At 38.4% G+C, this 25,110-nt stretch overlaps 1 protein-coding gene across 9 annotated transcripts in view; it reads right to left on the bottom strand.

Moving 5' to 3' along the window:
• LOC150075069 (paired amphipathic helix protein Sin3a-like) overlaps nt 1–25,110 on the bottom strand; it is a 718,000-nt gene that overhangs the window by 245,678 nt on the left and 447,212 nt on the right. For all 9 annotated transcript variants that reach the window (XM_090389145.1, XM_090389146.1, XM_090389142.1 and 6 more), the window contains one exon: nt 22,081–22,217. In XM_090389145.1, the coding sequence (XP_090245271.1) occupies nt 22,081–22,217 (137 nt within the window). The remainder of the gene's footprint in view (nt 1–22,080; nt 22,218–25,110) is intronic.

Here is a 25,110-nt window from a genome sequence, read left to right as displayed (position 1 = left end):
CATGATTTGCAAACTCGGATCACAGCAGCCTGCAACGGACAACGGCTGAAGGAGTTCATCTCTAATACCCATCTCCCATCCTCAACAGACCCAATAATCTATCAACCTTCTCTTCCATCCTCTGGGAAAAAAAACATAGATATCACCTTGGCCAACAGACAAATGTCAGGGTACACATTTGCGTGGGTGTCCGAGAATCTTGGACAACCGTGCTATAATCTACAACATGTCCAGAACCCAACAACAACAGCTGATAAGAAGATCAATGCTCAACAGATATAAAACAGGTAACATCAACTGGAAGGACTTTTTCGTAGCTATAGAAAACTCTGCTGCATCACTGTCTGTGGAAAGCCACAAATTCCAGTACCCCGGCACACATCGGAGAATGGTGATGAGAGCCATTACTAGAGCCCTGCAATGCTACTCTCCAACACAAGAACCCCTCCCCCTGTGCTGTGCCCTGATGATCACCAGAGCTCCAGCATCTTAGGAGGGAAGTCAACAATAAAAGGAAAGCCTTTTAACAGGCTAGAATATTGTGGCCCCAAGCGGAGGTGCAATTCAATGGCCAGGAACTCTTATATGGCCCTGATTTGACAAAGAAAGAGGATGTCGAGGGAGAATCTGGTAGTCTCGACTGGCAATGCCCACCCTTGTAGGGCTGGTATACAGAGTTTCCACCAATAAACTCCTCAGGGGTGATCTAGGAAGGATCAGAATTGCACAGATTCCCTTCAATCTATTCCCTTGAATTAATTCCTACCTCAGCAATAGATCCACCTGAGTAGTGACCCTTACTCCACAGTTACCAGGAAGATATAAAGGGACTGCCCATAGTGACTGGTCCTAGAGCCAATCCTCCGGAACTTGGTCCTAGAAGTTTTTCTCAACCAAAACTTGGGGACCAGTGAAATCCCAGGACTATCGGATGATCTGATTCTTTCCGTGACTGCCAGCTCAAGATCCCAACTTGAATTTAGTTATTTTGGTTTTTAGGAGCATTAGCAACTAAGGCCACATTGTTCCGGGGATATGCGGTGATCATTCCCTGACCTTTCCACATCCTCCGTATTTGCTGGTCACGGGCTCGAACCCCGGTCTAATCACGAAGCGCGTGCTACACACTGCTGCTGCTCCTGCCCACCTGGCCCAACTTGAAATCAGAGCCAATCAGGCATTCCGGATCCTCTAGGATTGGCTAACCATCATAACCTAACAATTTTGGTGGAAGCTCCAGCTTAAAGGATAGACCACTGGAGATCAAAGTCAATGGAAAAACCAAAAAAATTCTGCACCGAGCTAAAATATCTTTGAGTAATTGTACACTCTAAGCGCACTTTACTACCACATCTCAAATATATCCAAACAAAAATTTGGAACCACACAGCCTTGGTAGCAAGAGTCACCTGAAGGGACTGGGGACTGACTCGTTGCACCCTGGCACTGTTCTACGAAGCATTAGCATTAGCACTAGTAGAGGCATTTGATGCAAGAAAGCAAGCTTATGCAGCATCAGCCAAAAAAAAAAAAAAAAAAAAAAAAAACCACTTCCACTTCACCCCTCTGTTCGTTCAAAATACCTGTCCAGCTGAGCCTTAAACTTATTTAGGCTATCAACCTCCACTACAAGGGATGGAAGTCTGTTCCACCAACCAACCACCCGCTGGCTAAAGGCAAATTTCCGCACGTCTATCCTACATCTGTCTTTCCTCAATTTGAATTTATGCCCTCTCAGGTGATTATTCTGGGCTAGAGGAAGAACCCCATCAGCATTGAGCATGCTCAAACCATTCAAGGCTTTATACACCTCTATCAGATCACCTCGCTGGTGCCTAGTCTCCAGACACTGTAATTTGCAAAACTTAAGCCTTTCTTCGTAAGAGCACCCCTTTGTTCCATTCACTAATCTTGTTGCCCTTCTCTGTACTCGTTCCAGCAGCTCTACATCCTTCTTGAAACGAGGCCTCCAGACCTGTATACAGTACTCTAGGTGTGGCCTGACCATTGCCTTATACAAGGGAATAATCACCTCCTTATCCCTGCTGGAAAAATTCCTGTATATCATTGACAATACTCCATGAGCTACTCTTGCAGCCCATCTGCACTGCTCAGAGAAATTCATATCTACCTGCACAACCACCCCCAAGTCCCTTTCATTCTCTACCACTGTCAGTGTAGTACCACAGAGTTGATACGTTGCTCTGGGGTTGCTGTTTCCCATGTGTAGTACTTTACATTTGTCAATGTTAAACGTCATTTGCCACCTCTCAGCCCATCTGCTCAACCTTTCCAGATCCTGTTGCAGCAGCATAGTGTCAGTAGTGTCCTTGACAACCCTGCCAACCTTTGTATCGTCTGCAAACTTGGACATTAAGCTTGATATACCATCATCAATATATCATTTATAAATACAGAAAACAATAATGGACCCAACACTGAGCCCTGAGGGACTCCACTAACAACATTAGTCCCCGATGAGCAGTGTCCATTGATTACCACTCTCTGTCTTCTCCCCCTCAACCACCCCTTTATCCATAGCAGCAATTTGCCTCCAATGTCACACTGCTCCAATTTGTGTAGCAGTCTTCCATGTGCAACAGTATCAAAAGCCTTTCTAAGATCCATGTATATAATATCAAAGCTATTTCCAGTCTTGTCTAAATAATCCTGCAGTGCTTCTTTAACCAGTGCCTCCATTAATTTTCCTGGAACAGAAGTTAAGCTCACAGGTCTATAATTACTTGTGTCAGCCTTTGATCCTCCTTTGTGAATTGGGGGTCACATTTTCACATTTCCAGTCTATGGGTACCTCCCCTGAGTCCAAGGAAGCTCTCATAATTATGGCTAAGGGTTTGCTTACTTCCTTTGCTGCTGCCTTTAAAATAACTGGATAGATCCCATCCACCCCGGGTGCCTTTCTTGTATTTATCTTCAACAGTTTCTCCTCCACTTTACTCCCAGTTATTTCAAGATTCTGTAGCTTACTGCTAGAGTTGAATACACCTCTGGCATTCCCCTCGCTGAATAACTAATCATGTGTGAATGTCGATGCAAAATATTCATTTAGTTTGTTAGCTACCTGAGCAGGGTCATCAACAGTTGACCCATCAATATCAAGTGGACCAATCTGATTCATCACCTTCCTTCTAGAGTTTACATAAGTAAAGAACTCTTTGCTGTTTTTATTTGCATCCCTTGCCAAGGATTTCTTGTAATCTGCCTTCGCCTGCCTAACCTCCTTTGTAACTTGGTTGCATATCAACTTGTATCTATCATAGGCTTCTGTGTCATGTGTTAATTTGTAAGTATCGCAAGCATTTTTCTTCTCTGCCATATGCCTCATTAGTTCATGTGATATCCATTTTGTCCTGGAGCCAATCCTCCGGAACTTGGTCCTAGAAGTGTTTCTCAACCAAAACTTGGGGACCAGTGAAATCCCAGGACTATCGGATGATATGATTCTCTCCGTGACTGCCAGCTCAAGATCCCAACTTGAAGTTAGTTATTTTGGTTTTTAGGAGCATTAGCAACTAAGGCCACATTGTTCCGGGGATATGCAGTGATCATTCCCTGACCTTTCCACATACCCTGTATTTGCTGGTCACGGGCTCGAACCCCGGTCTAATCACGAAGCGCGTGCTATACACTGCTGCTCCTGCCCACCTGGCCCAACTTGAAATCAGAACCAATCAGGCATTCCAGATCCTCTAGGATTGGTAACCCATCATAACCTAACAATTTTGGTGGAAGAAACCTCCAGCATCCTATTTAAAGGACACCTAAACCTGGATAGACCACTGGAGATCAAAGTCAATGGAAAAACCAAAAAATTCTGCACCGAGCTAAAATATCTTTGAGTAATTGTACACTCTAAGCGCTCTTTACTCCCACATCTGAAATATATCCAAACAAAAATTTGGAACCACACAGCCTTGGTAGCAAGAGTCACCTGAAGGGACTGGGGACTGACTCGTTGCACCCTGGCACTGTTCTACGAAGCTGTTTTCTTGCCAGCCATTTCTTATGCTGCAGGGGTTTGGCTTCACCGAACCACCACAGTCACCAAACAGAGAAAGCAAACTACCATCCAAAGGGTCATTCTACTCAGCCTAACCAGTGCAGCTGTACAATGAGCACGCCTGCCCTTGAAGTTCTTGATGGGCTCTCTTCTCCTCGACCATAAGATGGGGAATAGTTTAACACCTCTCAAAGAGACTATCCAGTACTACAATGAGATCAACACAAACCCAGCAAATAATCCAAAGGTGTCTCCACGTTCACATGCAGCAGGTCTGGCAGGACTGAGGAACCACATCTACAAAGGATGAGATCACAAGGAAATTCATACTGGAGGTCACTTTCACCTTACCGAAAGCCCCATCCTGATTTTCCCCCAGATTGTATACCACATACCTTGTCATGGGACACGGATCAATACAGAAAAAAATTAACATCTATGGGCACTGCAGACCACCCACAGTGCCATTGTAGCCTGGAGGAAACCTGGTCCTGCATGTTTGACTGCCTAGGATTTGAAGATTCGAGGTCCATTCTGATTACACAGATCACAATCTTCCAAAGGACCAGGAGCATATATTCTATACAGTGGGACCAACTGATGATGTTACCAACAGCAAATTCAAAATGGGAAGCATTCAAAGAACTTATCTTGGAAGCTATTAGGCTTCACATACAAACTAAGAAATATTGTTCAAGGATTAGGCCTAAATGGATGTCAGATGAACTAATGAGACATATGGCAGAGAAGGAAAATGCATGTGATACATATAAATTAACATGTGACACAGAAGCCTATGATAGATAAGTTGATCTGTAACCAAGTTACAAAGGAGGTTAGGCAGGCGAAGGCAGATTACAAGAAATCTTTGGCAAGGGATGCAAAGAAAAACAGCAAAGAGTTCTTTACTTATGTAAACTCTAGAAGGAAGGGGATCAATCAGATTGGTCCACTTGATATCGATGGGTCAACTGTTGATGATCCTGCTCAGGCTTGTAATAACTGAGAGTAAAGTGGAGGAGAAATTGTTGAAGATAAATACAAGAAAGGCACCTGGGGTGGATGGGATCAATCCAGTTATATTAAAGGAGGCAGCAAAGGAAGTAAGCAAACCCTTAGCCATAGTTATGAGAGCTTCCTTGGACTCAGGGGAAGTTCCCATGGACTGGAGATGTGCAAATGTGACCCCAATTCATAAAGGAGGATCAAAGGCCGACATAAGCAATTATAGACCTGTTAGTTTAACCTCTGTTCCTGGAAAATTAATGGAGGCAGTGGTTAAAGAAGCACTGTAGGATCATCTAGACAAGACTTCAGTTATAGCTCGGACACAGCAAGGTTTTGTTAAGGGGAAGTCTTACCTGACCAATATGATTGGATAATATGATGCAGTCACAAAAGGACTGGATGCAGGGAATAACTTTGATATTATATACTTGGATCTTAGAAAGGCTTTTGATACTGTTGCACGTGGAAGACTGCTGCACAAATTGGAGCAGTGTGGCATTGGAGGCAAATTGCTGCTATGGATAAAGGGGTGGTTGAGGGGGAGCAGACAGAGAGTGGTTATCAATGGACACTGCTCATCGTGGACTAATGTTATTAGTGGAGTCTCTCAGGGTTCAGTATTGGGTCCATTATTGTTTTCTGTATTTATAAATGATATTGATGATGGTATATCAAGAATAATGTCCAAGTTTGCAGACGATACAAAGGTTGGCAGGGTTGTCAAGGACACTACTGACACTATGCTACTGCAACAGAATCTGGAAAGGTTGAGCAGATGGGCTGAGAAGTGGCAAATGAAGTTTAACATTGACAAATGTAAAGTACTGCATATGGGAAACAGCAATCCCAGAGCAACGTATCAACTCTGTGGTACTACACTGACAGTGGTAGAGAATGAAAGGGACCTGGGGGTGGTTGTGCAGGCAGATATGAAGTTTTCTGAGCAGTGCAGATGGGCTGCAAGAGTAGCTCGTGGTGTATTGTCGATGATATATAGGGATTTTTCTAGCAGGGATAAGGAGGTGATCATTCCATTGTATAAAGCAATGGTCAGACCACACCTAGAGTACTGTATACAGATCTGGAGGCCTCATTTCAAGAAGGATGTAGAGATGCTGGAACGAGTACAGAGAAGGGCAACAAGATTAGTGAATGGAACAAAGACGTGCTCTTACGAAGAAAGGCTTAAGTTTTGCAAATTACAGTGTCTGGAGACTAGGCACCGGCAAGGTGATCTGATAGAGGTGTATAAAGCCTTGAATGGTTTGACCATGCTCAATGCTGATGCGATTTTTCCTCTTGCTCAGAATAATCACCTGAGAGGGCAGGTGATTATTCTAAATTCAAATTGAGAAAAGACAGATGTAGGATAGACATGAGGAAATTTGCCTTTAGCCAGCGGGTGGTTGGTTGGTGGAATAGACTTCCATCCCTTGTCGTGGAAGTTGATAGCCTAAATAAGTTTAAGGCTCAGCTGGACAGGTATTTCGAACGAACATAGGGGTGAAGGGGAAGTGGTTATTTTTTATTTATTTATTTTATTTTATTTATTTATTTATTTATTTTTTTTTTTTGGTTGATGCTGCATAAGCTTGCTTTCTTGCATCAAATGCCTCTACTAATGCTAATCTGATCCAAAGACAACTACATTTTTCTCAAATTTTGTACAGAACCTTTTCAACAGAAGAAAAACTGTAAAAAGTATCCTAAATCATTGCAACTGCAATGATCAAAACCCACCAACTCCAGCACCTATCCCTAGGATGCACTTCAGCCACAAACCACAATACTAGCTGCATTTTGCTGCAGCCTACTATGTATTCTCAAGAAAAAATGTTCACAACTAAAAGAGATATGAATGCTAAATCTACCTGAATTTGAAACTGACCACCAATGGGCTAGGCATTACCTACTGCAGGACCTGACTCGACAGTGACCATTGGCCTCTTGGCAATCTGCAGTGGATTCCCTTACCCAATGCACTTTCACTCCCACTCCGCTACCCCAACTCGCCTAATGGAGTTTTACCATTTATGCATGAGGATGCCTTCACTCTACATCCCCAATATCTCTAACTTTACTCTCCCACTTACTGTTTCCCCATATTCTTTCTTTCCTTTTTTTTAAGGCCCTGACACTGAAAGTTTGGGCAATTAGGTGGCAAGACCTGCCCGAGAATTATGTATAGCCAGGCTTACCTCCTAGCAGTGTGAACAGGCAACATGGGGTCCCATTAGGGGCCCACATAATGTATACTTCACAAGAGTACTTAGGCGGAGTTATGGTACTTAGGTGGAGTTGTGGTATCCCATCGGTGGTGCCTCCTCCCCAAAACCTATGTACTGTGCAGGTAAATGGATAATGGAGTACCAGACTACCCAGTTCTTAATGGAAAAGTCACAAGCTGGATATGTGAGAATGCCAGAGTGGAAGGAGCTGCTTTGGTGACTGAGCAACCCTGTCTACTGTGATGTTAACCTCTCTGAATAGCTCTAGAACACGGAAACTGAAAGGACAATTGGCATTCTGGCAGGCATTGTAAAAGTTTTCCCAACATGGCTCAAAAGTAGATGTCCATATCTGACAGGAAATTTAGTTTTAAAGCATACTTTATTGCCTGGGTTCCCAACCTGTGGGTCGCAAACCCTCAAGGGGGTGGATGGGTCACAAAGTGTTTTCTGGGAGGCCGCCGTGGTTATTTTTAATTGTAATTATTTTTATAGGAAAATTCACCATGAAGGTTTTCAACACTTATTTATTTCAATATGGCATATGGCTACACTGAAATATTCTACAAGTGGTTGTAACACTGATTTTTGAAAAATGAAAGAAAGTAATTTAAGGTCCACCGCAGATACTTAAAGCAGGTGCCTACTCTCCAGGTGCTGCAATTTGCAGAATTTAAGCCTTTCTGGTAAGAACACCCCTCTGTTCCCCATCACCAATCTTGTTGCCCTTCTTTGTACTTGTTCTAGCAACAAATGGGACAATCACCTCCCTGTCACTGCTAGCAAAATTCCTATATATCATAGACAAGACTCCATGACCTGCCCTGGCAACCCGTCTGCACTTGCTCAGTGAACTTCATATTTGACTGCACAATTACCCCCCAGGTCTTTTTCACTTTCCACTTCCCTGAGTGTTGTACCACACAGTTGGTATGTTTCTCTTTGGTTATTCCTGCCTATATGCAGTACTTTGCATTTGTTGATGTTAAACTTCAGTTGCCACTTCTCAGCCCATTTTCCCTATTGTCTTTACTGTCGTTAACAACCCTGCCAACCTTTGTATCATCTGTAAACTTGGACATTAAACCTGATATACCATCATCAATATCATTTATAAATACAGAAAACAATAATGGACCCAACACTGAGCCCTGAGGGACTCCACTAATAACATTAGTCCATGATGAGCAGTGTCCATTGCTTACCACTTCTGTCATCTCCTACTCACCATCCCTTTATTCATTGTAGCAACTTACCCTTAATGCCATACCCCTCCAATTTGTACAGCAGTCTTCCATGTGCAACAGTATCAAAAGCTTTCCTGAAATCCAAGTAGAGTAAACCCCCGCTATTCGCGGTATCTGCATTCGCGGTTTTGCGATTGCTGATTTAATAATATAAAATGAAACCTTAAAAAATGTGAATTTTAAAGTGCCGTGAATATTTTCCGCCATAAAAAAACATGGGCGTGGCTAAAATTATCTTTCCTGGTCAAAACAGCGTTCAGTGGGTGGGGGGAAGAGGGGTGACAAAATCACGAGCTTGGATGTTTCTCGCTAATCCTTATCCAGTATGTGTTATGCGCTTGTCATGGAAGGTTTGGTCGTTTGCTTTTAGTTTATATGCTTATAAATTGAATAAATTTATCAATTTATCAATTGATATGCTTACAAAAGTGGTAAATCTACCGTTTTGCAGGGTAAAACAGACTTTTTCGAGTGTGTTAACGGAATAAAGTGACTTTATTGGGGACAAATTCTTTCTAACCCGTACAAAAATATGCCTACGAATAACAAGAGAAATGTGAAAATATGAAAGAAGGTGATGACCTTAGCGAATAAAATTGAGTTATTAGACAAAATTTCTAATGGTGAAAGTGTCTCCTCAGTGGCAAAACATTATAAAATCGATAAGTCAATGGTACGATCAATCAAAAAATCGGAAGAAAAAATCCGCCGTAGTGTCCGTGAAAACACGCTAATTGCTTCAAAAATTTGCTCTTTAACTCGTGATGTTAATTTAGAAAAAAATGGAAAAGGCTTTAAATCTGTGGATAGAAGACCGAACCCAAAATAAAATTCTGTTAAGTTCACTTATCATTCGTGAAAAGGCAAAACTCCTTTATCAACACTTTAGGGAAACTGGTGATAGCACTGGCGGGCTGTTTTTTTTTGCTAGCAAGCAAAGGCGCTGGTTTGAAATTTCTAATAAATATTACATTTAATATTAAATTGTTTCTTATTTTCATTTCGATGCCATATGCTTGCATTTCACTATGTACTGTCTATGTACAGTCATATTATGAAGGTACATATAATACATACATAGACAAAATTTTAGACTAGTTTTTCTTATATATTTCATACTTTGGAATGGAACCCCTTTATTACTAAAGGAGCCATAACTCAGTATTCGTGTTTTCGGTATTCGCGACATTTCTCAGGAACGTAACCCCCGCGAATAGTGGGGGTTTACTGTATATGATATCAAAATTATTTTTGGCATTCAGTTCCTTTGTGACCACATCATAGTATCCAATCAAACTGGTCAGCCATGACCTCCCTTTAACAACCCCATGCTGTGTCTTAACTATTACTGCAGTCTTGTCTAGATGATCCTGCAATGCTTCTTCAACCAGTGATTTCATTATTTTCCCCCGGAACACAAGTTAAACTGTCGTTACTTGTGTCACCTTTTGAACACCACTTTGTGAATTGGTGATATATTTGCACACCTCCAGTCCATGCAGACCTCCCCTGATTCCAAGGAAGCTTTCATAATTATGGCTTAGGGTTTGCTTACTTCCTTTGCTGTCTCCTTTAATATAGCTGGATAGATCCCATACACCCCATGTGCCTTCCTTATGTTTAACTTCAACAATTTCTTCTCCACTTTGCTCTCAGTTATTACAAAATCACTTAGCTCCCTGTTAGCGTTTAATAAACTTCTGGCACTCCCCTGGCGTACCCCAGGGTTCGGTGTTGGGCCCATTGTTGTTTTGTATATTTGTCAATGATACTGATGAAGTTATATCAGGTTTAATGTTCAGGTTTGCAGATGATACAAAGGTTGGCAGGGTTTTTAACGTTTTTATATTAGTTTAATTATTTGCTATGGTGGGCTTTTAATAATTTTTCAAATTTCCACTACAGCAGACCTTGATTCACTCCCTAAAAATAAAATATACAAATGAAGTGTTATCATTAGAATAAAATTCTAGGTTACAAATAGTAAAATGAAAAAAATATTCATATGATACAAAATTCAATATCAAAATTCATTTTTAATCAGTGGCTTGATGTGTCAATAACAGACTGTCGAATACGGACCTTCAAATAAAGGTGAGTTGCTCTCTTAATGCAGTTGAAAATCACCCCATATGTTTTGCTGATGCCGGCATGTTTTACAATGATGTAATTCAATAATGTCTGCGATGGGCATCTAATGCAAACTGGCGTGAACTTAGTTCACCAATAGTCAACCACCTTTGTTGGGGATGACATGAGGTTGGCTTTAACAAACACTCAGGTGCAAATTTTGAAGCTGGTTGCCCAGATGCAAGTACAACTATAGCATTAAATATTATTAAACTATAGTATTAAACCCAATATTTAATTAAATTAAATATTGGGCTAGAATTATATTTTGAAAAATCAATTTTTAATGTGTTTTCTTTACCCTATTAAAAATGCTTTTTTATGCAAATGTGGTGGGGGTCGCAGGTTACTTAGCTATTATAAAAGGGGGGTCGCGACTTGAAAAGGTTGGAAACACTGCTTTAGAGGCTAAAGACAGGAGATGTTTGAAATGCTCCAGTAGCAATATGAATAGCCTGATGATGATGAATAGGGACCAGTCATCAAAGAACACTGTTTATGGCTGATGCATATACTTGGAACCTATAATCAAGTTTAGAATGGTAGATGTCTGGGAGATGTGTAATAAGATGCCTCAGTCTGCACCCCAAGATGTAGAAGAGAGAGCACGGTGAAGGTTCAAGCTTCTCATGCACTTTGTATGGCGTTGATGGATGTGTTCTAGAAACGTCAACTTATCAAATATGAGTCCCAAGAATTTTGCACTGATCACTACTGGGATGGTATAATGTCCAAGCCTCAATTCAGGTTCAGGATTTAGATTATGCTTACGACAAAAATATATGCAAAAAGTCTTCTGCAGCAAGAAACTGAATCCATTAGCAAGAGTCTAGGAATTAAGACATTCAATGGCTTGTTGAAGTTGTCTTTCAGTATCCCGCATGTTGCATGACTAAGAAAATATGCTAGTCATCAACATAGAGGGTCATGTTTAAAGTTGGAGGAAATTGTTCTGTGATGGAAAAAAGTTCAACACGTAATACTGATCTTTACAGTGGATGTTGATGAGAGTGGTTGGGCAAAAGTAGGGTCCGCTTGATTAGTTATCATTGCTTTTGGATCATTTAATCATGGATAACTACAGTTTAAAGGTAGGATCAGCACTAAAACACATTTACTTAATGGAATTCATTAGGTAGACGTGTTTTAATATTTAGTTCCTTGTATTTATTGAATTTTGACCAATTTTGTCCCTTTACTACCGCTATGGTAGTAGCAAGAGTATAGTGGCAGAAGTGGCTTTTATACCACTCAAAATTCATCAAACAATAACTATAATTTACAAATCTGGTCTTATTTTACATTATCAAACATAGAAATTATATTAATATATGTTATTTAAGGAATCTTAATTTTTCAGGTACTTTTCTTTGTTTCCATTAGCAAAACAAATGAAAATTCCAACCCTGCTTCCAAACTTTAGAGCACTGTAGCTTGGGTTCAAATAAGTGTAGAAGCAAAATTAACATACCAAATTATTTGCCATGGTGTTTGCTGACCAATTATTGCACGAATTGACCAATAAACCTCAGGGATATGAAAGAAAAATGAACAACTAGGGTCTTAGAATCACACACACACAGGACCTTCCTGCGGTGGAGGTTAACAGAGTATTGAGAGAAAGAACACCACTGAAAAGGTACGTGAAAAATTAGAGCAGCCCACCAGAGCCACTAAGCATCAAAAGGACCAGAAAAGGCAAGTTACAAATAGAGACAACAGAACAAGAGCTACAAAAACCAGAGGAGGTAAGCTAACTAGAATTATTAGCCAAGATTAGTGATCATATCAAACAAGCAAAAGAAACAAAGCTAAATTTAGAGAATTTTATGTTCAGGCAGACCAATAGAATTAAAATAGCCATAAGACTGCAGATAATAAATTGATGGCCATCCTAGAGGAAAGGCTTATGGAACTAAATGCTGAAAAGAGTCTTAAAATCAAAATTAGAATCAGTGACTGAGGAGAAAGAAAACTATAAGATTATGAATACTCTAACCTATGCACAGACAGCCAAAGCCATGAACAAAAGAGAATCCATTCAAACTAAGCAAACCAACACAAAGACTAGACAAATTGCAACCCAAAGGAATCAAGTATAATAATATTGAAAGCTAAGGAGGACTTTTCATTAAAATGTAGTGAAGCAGTCAAGGACACTGCACTTAAAAGAGGTCAAAGTTAATAGCCTGCGGAAAATAAGAAAAATGGATCCTCACAAAGGGTGCAAATAAAGAAGATACAGAAAAGATAGAATCATCCAGAAGTGAAAAGACTGGGGTTGCCTCCAGAAATGCCAAAAGGGCAGGAACCCCTGATTATTTATTTCTCTGTGTTGGGTGATGTTAATTCACATCACTGTTACGGGGATTGTTACATACAGACAACCAGGGTTGCATAATAGAGTCCTTTGTTATTATTATTAGCTATATGGCGCAAAGAAGCCTGAGGCATATGCTGAAGAATGATGATATCCAGCTCAGAACACTGGGTGTGCCAAGCCCATACTCACCAGATGTGAACCCCTGGGGTAAAATATGGTAAAGCATAATCTCACACTGCTTGAAACAGGCTCTATCTATGTCCATATTCCAAAAGGCTCTGTTACAGACCTGTAGGTATGTTCACTCACCTTATTTCCAGACTTCGATTGGATAGTTTTAGACAACCCATTTTCCTATAATTTGTACTCTTCAAACAGAGTAACTTACCAGTAAGTGGCTGAGCTGAATGGAAATTCTCTCAAGCTGAGTGGAATAAATATGCATCCAGCATTACACTAGATGATCATATCATTTGGAATCAATCCACTGATGAAGCTGTTAAACACATTGCAAAACCAATATTGGCAGCTGCTACTGCCAATAAAATTTGCAAATACATCAACTACTGGTGGAATTCCACTTGCAATGCTGCTGAGAGAGAAAAGGTGTGCAATCAGTTTTGAAAGAATCCAACCACTGCAAATCTCATAAATTCAAGAAACCTAAAGCACATGCCCACTACATCAGGCAGAAAGCTAGGAAACGATCATGTATTCAGGTTGCCTCATTTCTCACTAAAGACAGATGCGAGATAAATCTGGAAGAAAATAAGATGTCTTACTGGAAAGTTTCCTTCCTCAATAGTAATCGGTAATGGACAAGAGATAACCCATCTCTGAGGGTTTCTCCTGCATAGCAAACATCTTTGCAGAGTCTTTTGCTCACTATCCTGCATCAACTACATATGGTCCACCTTTCCTAAAAAACAAATCAGTAGTTGAAAAATATAAAATGAATATCATAAAGAAGTCCACCCTCTCATATAATGAACTGCTAAAAATGTATGAATCAGAAGAATTTTTAAAGAAACCACCAAAAATGCATCTGGTCCAGACGGCATATATTGCCTAATGTTAAAGAACCTTAATGAGAAAGCCCTTTCCCCTCTCTCCTAAAACTTTTCAATTGAATTTTTGTTCACGTGTTACTTTCTTATTTCTTGGTGTCATTCAATCCTTCTACCCATTACAAAGCCTGAAAAGGACCAATCAGACTGCATAATTATAAACAAATCCCACTTACTAGTTGCTTGGGCACGACTGGAAAAAATGATAGCGCTGCCTCAACTGGAATCTGGAAACTCAGACTACTATGAACACAGTTCAGTTTGGTTTTTTGTAAAAATAGATCCACCCTAGATCTTAAGATAAAAGCTGTGGGAAATATGCAAGATGCATTCATAAATAATGAACATTTTATTGTGGTGAGCTTAGGTATAGAGAAAGCCTTTAAAACCACGTGACATTGACATCCTTCATGGCCAATATGCCTAGGACTGAGAGGACATTTACCATCATTACTTCTGAGCTTTCTCGAAACTTTTAGGTCTGTTATCGTAGTGTACTCTCGAGAATCTCCATGCAGGAGGAGGGAGAGATGGTGGTGATATAAGTGTTTAGCAGCAAGGGCAACTTAGGCTAAAATGTGCCTATTTAAATATTTGAAGTGATGCCGGAATTTGCTTTATTTGATATTACAAATATTCATAGCCTGATTTCTATCAGATAAGCAAAAAGGTCATCCAGATTGGCACTGTTCCCCAATAGGTGGATTAGTGATAAAGGTTCTTGTATTTGTCAGAGAAAGGAATTAATTTATTTTTAATGCAACTAAACACTGACTCAAGACTGCATATATAACTCTATTTACAATACAATAAACTATTAAAATATTTAAACGTATATTCAAAAACTGTAATTAAAATAAAATGTATGTTACAATAATACAATTACTAAAAAGATTAAAATCACTTAAAACTACTATACAAGAGTGTTCGGCAGCAACAGCTGCCTTCATCAGCTGATATGGTAATGGGCTATCCAACAATATATACAGGGTTGTTAAAATTAAAGTAAGGTCTCAATCAGATGTCCTCTTTGATCCATGCGGGAAGATCCCCCACAATGGGTGACACCCATTGAAGTCTCTAAAGAGACAGAAGGTCTTATAGTTCAAGTGCAAACATCCTCTTCTCCAAAGAGGGTGTTGGCACTTGAACTATAAGAATTAGTTCTTTTACAGCAACAGGCCTGTTTGGTGGAAGGTAAATTGAAACAAGAGTTAGTATTATTCCAAGAGCCACACGCACAGCAACAGCTTCCAAGTCAATCTGTACAGAGATAATTCCAGAAGGAATTTTAGAGTTAACTAAGATTGCCACTGCTCCATGTGCAGATTTTGTAGTATTCCTGTCTTTTCTATACATTGTGAAGTTTTTGATTGAGAGAGAAAGTTAACTGTGGTGTTAAATTGGTTTCTTCTAAACAAATGATCATTGGATTGTATCTATTAATTAGATCACATAAGTCGTCAGTATCAAAATGCATGCCCTCTACAATTCCATTGAAGTATGTGCTGCATTACAAGGTTTTTGAAGTTGTGTTTTAACTTGTCTGTTTTTTTGAGCAGTTTGTCATATCGTTCAGTTTTATGTCTATCTTTTTTGGGGAATATGGGTCATTCTGTATCCAGGTCTTACTCTGCACAAGGATATAATTTAGTTTCATCTGATTCAGCCTTGTTGTCAACATCCATATGTGGGGTGGACTGTTTCTTGGTCTGGACATGATCTGTTGGTGCTGATTTGTCTGCTTTTTTAGTAGTAGCAGGTATATTGGGTGGAACTGAAATTGGAGAATTACTTACTTGTTCTTGTAGACTTTGTTTTGCAGGTTAGCATTAAGCCCGGACCTGGCACAATTGGCAACTGAAGTGTTTGGAGGAACTGTGATGTCCGTCTGAGTAGCAACAGAAACAATCTGTTGAGTTCCTTGTGCATATGTGTGTGTGTTTCAGCATAAACTGCATGATGTGCTTTTTGGCTTCCTAGTATGTTCTTTGTTTTCTGTTTTATATTTTTTTCCCCCACTTTCTACACTTCACAGTTTTTTGAATATGCCAGATTATTACCTTTGCAATTGGGACAAGTGAAGGAGGTTACAGTACACTCAGCTTAGGCGTGTTCGCCTAATTTGGGCTATCATAGTGCCACAGCATACTACATGGGAGTGTCCATATTTCTGGCACTTATAACACCTGAAGGATTTTGGTATATATGGATGTACATGACAATTTAGATACCCTACTTTACTTGTTGTCAGTAAATTTGGAGTACTGAAAGTGAGTACTATGTTCCACGTAGGTGTTAATTCCCCATCTTTCCGGATTAATATTCCCTTTGCTTGTGTTTTCTGAGCAGTGCAGATGGTTTGCAAGAGTAGTTCATGGTGTCTTGTCAATGATATACAAGAATGTTTCTAGAAGGGATAAAGAGGTGATTATCCCCTTGTATAAGGCAATGGTCAGGCCACACCTTGAGTACTGTATGAAGGCCTGGAGATCTCATTTTCAGAAGGATGTAGAGCTGTTGGAACGAGTACAGAGAAGGGCAACAAGATTAGTGAATGAAACAAAGGGTTGCTTTTATGAAGAAAGGCAACTTAAGGTTTTGCAAATTACAGTGGCTAGAGACTAGGCACCTGCAAGGTGATCTAATTGAGGTGTATAAAGCCTTGAATGGTTTGAGCATACTCAATGCTGATGGGATTCTTCCTCTTGCTCAAAATAATCGTCTGAGAAGGCATAAATTCAAATTGAGGAAAGACAATTGTAGAATAGATGTGCGGAAGTTTGCCTTTAGCCAGTGCGTCATTGATTGCTGGAACAAACTTCCATCTGTTGTAGAATTTGACAGCTTAAACAGATTCAAGGCAGAACTAGACAAACATTTAGAGCGAGTGGATGAGTGAAATGAGAAGGATGGGTGCTTTTTTTTGTTTTTTTTTTTTGGCTGATGCTATAAGCTTGCTTTCTTGCATCATGTGCCCTTGCTAATGTTAATGACTCTTTGATCAGCCAACTCTTGCACAATTTCTTCCTCTGAGATGTTAATGAGGTCCCACTCTGCTGTAATTCCTTTGGAGGTATTCAGATTGGCATGTGGTGTTATTTTCACAGATATTTCATCAAAGATGATCAGTTTCATTAATGTTTCTGAATGTTTTGGTTTTCTCATTTCTACCAGAAGATCTCCAGACTGTAGACGTTTTACCATCTTTGGTGTTCCTGCAGCATTTTACAAGCATTTCTGAATTATAAATGGGAATAATTTGCTCATGATCCAACAGTGAATGTATAAGGAGAAAGGATGGGTGATCTTGTGACATGGATTTTTTTTTTTTTTTTTTTTTTATCTTTTATTTTGGTAATAGTCACGACCAGGTTGGTCCGTATCGGTAGATGATCTCAATGGATCATGAGGAAAGGTTTCGTTCTCCATTTTATACTCCTTTTGGCCCTCAGTGTTGGTTTTACGACACAGTTTACAGGAGTGCCAAGGGGAGGCAGGAGTAATGCCATGAGTGGCCAAGCAGTTGTTAGATTTGTTGGGTTAGTAACTCTAATAAAAAAAAGGACAGGTGTTTTCTTTCCTGACTCAACTTACTACTTGTAAGATGAAGTCTACTGTGCTTTTTGAAAGAACTTAAAAGAAACTAACAGAAATTTAAAGAGAAGAGTGATTCCTTTAGATCACTTTATAGAGATCAGAAATTAGTTGCAATGGAAACGCTTGCACCCGGGGGGGGGCCCGAGGAAGGAGTACCACAGGGATCAGTCCCGAGTGTAGCACTTTTCATGGTTAGAATACACACTACTACAACCATCCCAAATTCTGCAGAAACTTGTTTTTATGCTGAAGACCTCACAGTATCCAATCACTATTAAAATATGTATTCCTTTGAAAGGAAACTCCAACTATCAATAAACAAAATGCAATTATGGACAATACAAAATGGTTACGGACTGTCGCCATTTGCTAAAAATTCTGCAAGTAGCGAAAAATGCACCCCGACTTTGATTTGGAGAATCATGTTATACGAGTAAATGAGAATATCAGATTCCTAGGTTTAATATTAGATAAGAAGTTAAACTTCCTAAGACATGAGCAGCATATGAGAACTACTTGCCTGAAGAAATTGAATATGATTAGTGCTCATTCAATGTCATGGGGACCAGACCAATACTCCCTTCTCCATCTGTATCAAACCATAGGTGCACCATAGTGTATTCGGGATCGAACCATAAACTGACCCCGACTACACTATGGTGCACCCATATATGATTCAGTTGGAAAATCAACATTACAGTAATCCAACACAATGTCCTTAGAACAGCTCTAAGTGCCTTCCGAACATCACCAGTCCATAGTCTATATGTTCTTGCACATGAAGCTCCATTACCATTTCAAAGACAGGTGGTGGTACAGCCAAACTTCAGAATCTTCCCTCACATCCAATCTGACATTAACTCTTTAACCAGTCTTTCATAAATTGCTACAAGAATAAAACAAATGAAAATAAATAGACTGGAATCAGACTGAAGAATGTAATGCAGAACTGGATTGTTGTACTAGACAGTATTCACCTGGACATTGGAAAAATGGAGCCACTACGGTCAACATTCACTTTTTTCGGAAATGGGGAAAACAAGTGCTGGAGAACCAAAATATATAGCAGCTACATTCAGCTCATTCATCAGCATACACACATTGTCTGCAAATATATACTGATGGATCTAAATGTAATACAAGTGTAGGTGCTGCAGTGGTTCTTCCAACTTGTGTTATCTTTGAAACTCTTTCCTCAGTTCCAATATTTACACTGCTGGACTTAATGCAATCAAAATGGCTATTGAACATGTCAGCAACATGCCTAATCAAGAGGAATCAAAAAATCTCTACTGATTTCCTGAGTGCAGTAACTGCTTTATAACACAAACATATGTACTCTCATCCAATTCTGAAAGAATTCAGGAAAACTATGTAGTATTCTATGAGATTCACAATTGATAAATATTACAGAATACTACATAGCGGTAAGGTTCTGCTGTATTCCTGGACATGCTGGAATTGAGAAGGCTGATCAAGCTAAAAATCCACCCTACCCCATATTTTTAATTGTCTTAATTTCTTATACAAACCGCAAACCCATTATATAAAAGACATGTATTTATAAATGGTATTATTATGGCAGCAACAAACCCAAAATAAAGAAAACGCCACAATACTAGAATCCAGTTCATGTCTAAACAAACAAGAGACTGTCTTCACAAGGGCACGCACTGGACATACCCATCACACCCACCTTCACTTGTTGACTGGGAGGATCCTCCTCACTGTCCTGCCCTACTAACTGAAACATATCTGCTTAACTGCCCCCATAATCATGTTGCTCGACTGGCAATTTTAAGCATCTTGTAACCCAGAATAATGCATTAGAGATGAATGATGAAGCAAATCTGTCCGACATATTTAATTTTCTAAATCAGATTCATTTATACAAACTTTTCAAACACATGACCAGAGTGGGAAAAAAATAATCTCATTTACAAAATTATGGCAACAGGCACAATTTGGCCTTAGCTGCCCTTGTGCCAGAAAATCCCCAAAACTGAGCCTTGTGAATTCCACGCCCTACTCACAGATTTTCAAGGCTGAAATTACAGTTTAATGAATTCATACAAATTATTTTTTTTCAAGTTACATAAATAAATAATACAATTTTCAAAATTAATTGCTCATATTCTTAAATTCATCAATATTTTCTCATATCTTCAATTAGATAATAAGGGCATGCTCCACCAAGGTAGGTATTTTAGTGATCAAAGTAGAATGCAGTGACAAAGGTTGGTGTTATTATGGTCAAAATAATGTTCAGTGATTAGTTCATTTAATCAGTACAGGTATTTCTCGACTTTACGAGTTTATTTGTTCCTAGCGTGCGCTCGTAAAGCAGGAATTTATTTTCCATAGACATTATGTTAAAAATAGGGTTTACGTTATCAACAATGAAATTAGTTAGCTAATTAGTTTATGTTTAAACAATGATTGATTTATCCAAAGAAATGAAAATGTAGCCTGTAAAATCAAGCAAATTATAAAAATAGAGAAATTATTTACGACTTACAAATGTTAGAGAATGTTTATTCTTCATCATCATCGACTAAATGCACACTCGTTGACCGCTCGTTATTGGCTCGGCACTCGTTGGTTTGTTGCACAAGGAGTCATCTTCTTCAGAAATGTTTCAAGAGGTGTTTGTTTCCAAGATAATCTTTTTCTCTTTCAATTTTTTTTTTTTTTTTTATGAAAACCCCAAACACGAAAGGTATCGAAACCTATAGTACTTAGTACCGTGCATGGGTTGAAGGATAAGTATGGGGGGAGGGGGATGCCGGAAACTTAGCTCTGGAGACTAAACATGGGTTTCACCACTTCAAGCCTCCAATAAGCAAAGTGGTGGTATTTCACCGGTTGATGAAAGTCATCTACCACCTTTATATTATAAATTTCATGATTGCATGTATGTATAAGCATTTTTTTTAAGGCAGGCACAAATTGAAACTAACACGATTTGTGTGGAGTAACAAGTTTACGAAGCTTAAAAAATAAAAGGAAGGAAGAGAAGATTCTGAAATTTTATTGATATTTTTTATATGATCGAAGATTTTAGTAAAGGGGAAACACATTTCACCATAATAACATAAAATCCCACACAATTGCAGTTAACGGTATTATTGCAAATGGAATAAGATCGAGTTTACTACTCGTTTATAATTGCTTGCATTAACAGAAAAGCCCAAGAAACCGGAAAGTGCAAATTGTTTTTATTGTTTAATGGTAGTAACTTCCAGAAATGTGCTTTAGAAAAATATCACAAAGGCGTTTAAAATTGATTCTTATAATGGAACATATGATAACAATGAAAGTGCAGTGCATTTTAATGATTTGAATTGGTAACTAATACAATTTACAAACCATGTTCATGACCTTTTATACGGCCTTAAGGTCATCCTCGTGAACTTAAAAATGACATTTTAGAGAGATAAATAGCTTATCTAGCGATAAGCTAGTTATACAGCGAAAATTTCAACTTCCGAGATCTTGAAACGAATTACCAAAAACCAATGTATTATTAGGTTCACATTATGATAGTTTAAAGATACGATGGTGTCTCTGGAACGGATTAATATCATAAAGCTGAGTACACTATATTGTGTATCTACACACATGGTTTGAAATGCGGTATTTATGAATAGTTAACATTAAGTTTTTGCAATTAATGTTCATATTTTCGATTTTGTTGATACTTGAGGGAAAAAAAACTCGTAAAGCGAGAACTGCCTGTACATTCCTTTCATTCCAAGTGAGATGAATCTCTCTCTCTCTCTCTCTCTCTCTCTCTCTCTCTCTCTCTCTCTCTCTCTCCCTCCCTCCCTCCCTCCCACCCTCCCCTGGTATTTTTGACTATAGTTGAGACTTCTTGGATTTTTTTCATAGAATTGATACAATTTATTAAGTAGAAACTCAAGGCCAGTACTGTGAACAAACATTCAAGAACAATTCCAATAATACATAACTAAATCAAAGAATAATGAGTGAATCCAAAAATGCATTTTAATGAGTTGCTCAATATAAAAAAAAAAAAATTCGGCTCAATGAAATTAAGCTATAGAAGTAAATTACTTCAGAAGAATAATATTTATTTTCCTTTCTTAAATTTTCATAGAAACAATTCTGAACGACCTCAAAAATAGAAGTTATGAGGTAATTACTTATCTATCTAGGTGATTAGGGACAAAATTAATTCATTTGTTTTATAAATCATTGGGGCAGATATTCTTTATGTCAGAGAACTGAATATTGCTTTTTAGTTCTTTAATAGAAAGGAAGACAAACTTTATAATTATTATTTTCATTTATTTATTTTTATAACTAAGTTTGGAATAATTATGTTCCAGCAGAACCATGATTAATAATATTTAAAAAATTATAGAAAATATGTTAAAGCTATGTTTAGATTGAATGATTATACTAATATAACATCATTACTTATTAAACTTGCCTATTTCCATTGCAAAGTCTCCTGTAACCCTTTCTCTTTCTTGTAATGGCACTTTATTAGGTACTGCTTCAACTGTATTATTTGGATCTTTGTACCCTAAAAAATCTTTCAACCACTTGAAAAGTTCTGGATACTTCCTACAAAAAAAAAAGAAAAGAAGAAGAATAGCTTTATTTAGTATTTTGTAAATTTTAAGAATTATCACAATATGACTAAAATGTGGTTTCTATTTAAGGTAGCGTATAATTAGCAATATATATATACAGTGGGGGTATGCTAGAATGAACGTAATTGGTTCTAGAACCTCACTCGTTCTAGCATACATTGAAATATATGTATTTAGGTGTAATCCATTCCAAGCCCACAGTCTAAAACAAAGTTACCATCCAATACAGCAGGTCCCCGTTTGCTTTACTGTGATTCACTATAATGCTGTTCTTATATTATAACCCATATCTGACCATAACGCTGTCACAGATCCTATAACGCTCTTTTACAGATTGCATTTTTGGCATATTTAGCGAAATCGCTTCATTTGATGGAGTCGATAGCTTGAAAATGAATATCAAAACAGCATTAAAACGTTTCCCATGCTCGGTGATATTTTCTTGCACGCTAATTTAATTGCAGTACAGTGACTTGTCACGTAGTTCCGAGATCAACATTTTAAAAAATTATGAAGTATATTGCTTGTAATATTTGTGTTATATGCTTTTATCTGAAGTCTAGTCATCACTCAGTACAGTATTAGACATCATGCGTAACGGACAGTTTACTTGAACATTGTATCATAATTAATGCAACCATCGCAGTTACATTTTCAAAGAGTTAATAATGGTGGATAAGAATGAAAAAGCAAGAACATCTGGATGCAGTAGGAAGACTATAAATGTAAGAAAAAGACTGAATTTGAAAATTAAATTAGACATTTTGAAGCGAATTGATTCCGGTCAAAGACTAGCGGATGTGTGCCATAATTTAGGACTTGCAAGTTTAACTGTAAGAACAATTATAAAAAAAATAAAGAATTGATTTTAGCAGCGGGAAAGATAGCTGTTCCATTGCAAGCAACTAGGGCTAGGCCGGCTATTAGGATTTTATTGAAAATAATATCCAATGCAGAATTCAGTTAAGTTAAATGTTATAAAAAAAAAAAAAAGAGAGAGGGAGAGAGATTAGTCAATATGATGATCTGAAGAAAACTCACCTAAAAAAAAAAAAAAATATGGAACCGTTTAAAACTAGTAAGGGCTGGTTGAATAGATTTAAAATCCAGGGAGAATCCGCAAGTGCAGATTAAGGAGCCGAAACTTTCAAAAAATAACTTGTTAAAATTATTGAAGACGGATATTATGTGTTATACTTCTCAAAAAAGTTTTTAACATAGATGAAGCAGGACTTTTGTGGAAACGAATGCCTAAAAGAAGTTTCATATCAAAAGAAGAAAAAAACATGCCAGGTTTCAAAGTGGCGAAGGATCGGTTGACTTTTATTGTTGGGTGGTAAAGCTGCGGGGGTTTTAAAATTAATACCCCTTTTAGTTTATTTGGAAGAGGGCCAAAGTTCAACCAAAAATCAACACATTTTTCTTGATTAAATTCATGATTTTAATTGGAATTTTAAGTTTAATTTTGATACGTAAGTAGTTACCACATAATTATATACGTATGTTATGCAGAATATTTTATATGTACAAATATTTGAATATTAAATATTTTGACCGACATTTGTGTAACCTTTCACTACCGTTTATTATTGATTAGGAGATATCCTATGGCACCGACCGCAACTCACAAATACATATGTTACCTTATGGGAATGGGGCACTGGCTTAGCGTGGATTCACTTAACACTCTGTTTTTCCGGAATGAATTTTATTAGCGTTAAGCGGGTTAATCATTACAATGATTTAAACAGGAAAAATATAAGCGTAAAAATAATATAAAATTAATTTATTTAACTTTTATACACTACATAAAATTTGAAAAGCATAAACAATATTTCCCCAGTGAAAATATAAACAAACTATCCCTAATAAAAATCATAAAAAATCACACAGAGGTAGAAGGAGAGGAGTCATCGTTTCTACTCATCTTAGGTGACTGTCCTGTGGGAGGTTCATCAGTTGGAGGGTGTTTCTAAACCTTTTTGAAGAATGAATTCAGGCTTGACTGCTTTATCCTGGATTTTTGGACTCTGCAAAGGTGGGCCATCAAGGTGTCATTAAAATTATGAAGGCCCATTTCCACAGTGGCAATATCCGGGTGATAATCTTTTATAAGTTTGGATAGTTTATTCCAGCAATAGAACACCTCTTGAGATTCTCAGCTGGAATACTTTTCCTCATCCTTCTCATCCCTGAAAGCTTTCCTCCTCTTCAGTGCCTCTAGCTCTTCATTGTGAAGCTCTGCTACTCCTCAAATGATAGCACCTTCCTGTGGTCCTCCACCAATTTTTCCACATCCTCCTCATTGATCTTCAGGGAACTGCCCAGACACCAACTGTTGAATGCCTGCGAAGTCCCTTGGAGCAACAGCGTCAGGCCACAATGGCCTCCAAGCCGAATTCAAGCAACTAACAGAAACCTCTTTCCAAGCACCCACATTTAGGAAAACACATCTGCTATACTGAAGTGACCCTTCCAAAAGTCCTTCAGAGTCATCACTGGAAAAAGTGGCCTCAAAACATTTCCTGAACAGTGCCTTAGTGTAGAGTTTTTTTTTTAATTTGCGATCACCTGCTAGTCCATAGGCTGGAGGAGCAGTGCCGCATTAGGTGGCAAGAAGTGAACCTTGATAAACTGAACTCAACTGGTAATTCTTCCATCAAATTAGAAGGTTGGGCTGGAGCGCTGTCTATGACCAAAAGAACCTTCAATAGAAGATCCTTCTCCCTAAGGTAGTCATGGACAGGTGGACCAAACACCTTAGTCACCACATCGGAGAAAAGACTCCTAGTCATCCAAGCCTTGTGGTTGGAATGCAACAAAACTCCAAGGTGGTTTTTCCTGATGTTTTTAAAAGCTCTGGG

This window comes from Mastigoproctus giganteus, chromosome 14 (genome assembly GCF_048544385.1).
Source record: "Mastigoproctus giganteus isolate SK-2022 chromosome 14, ASM4854438v1, whole genome shotgun sequence".
NCBI classification, from domain to species: domain Eukaryota; kingdom Metazoa; phylum Arthropoda; class Arachnida; order Uropygi; family Thelyphonidae; genus Mastigoproctus; species Mastigoproctus giganteus.
The sequence above is the reverse complement of the archived record's forward strand: the minus strand, read 5'-3'. Positions and strand labels throughout refer to the sequence as shown.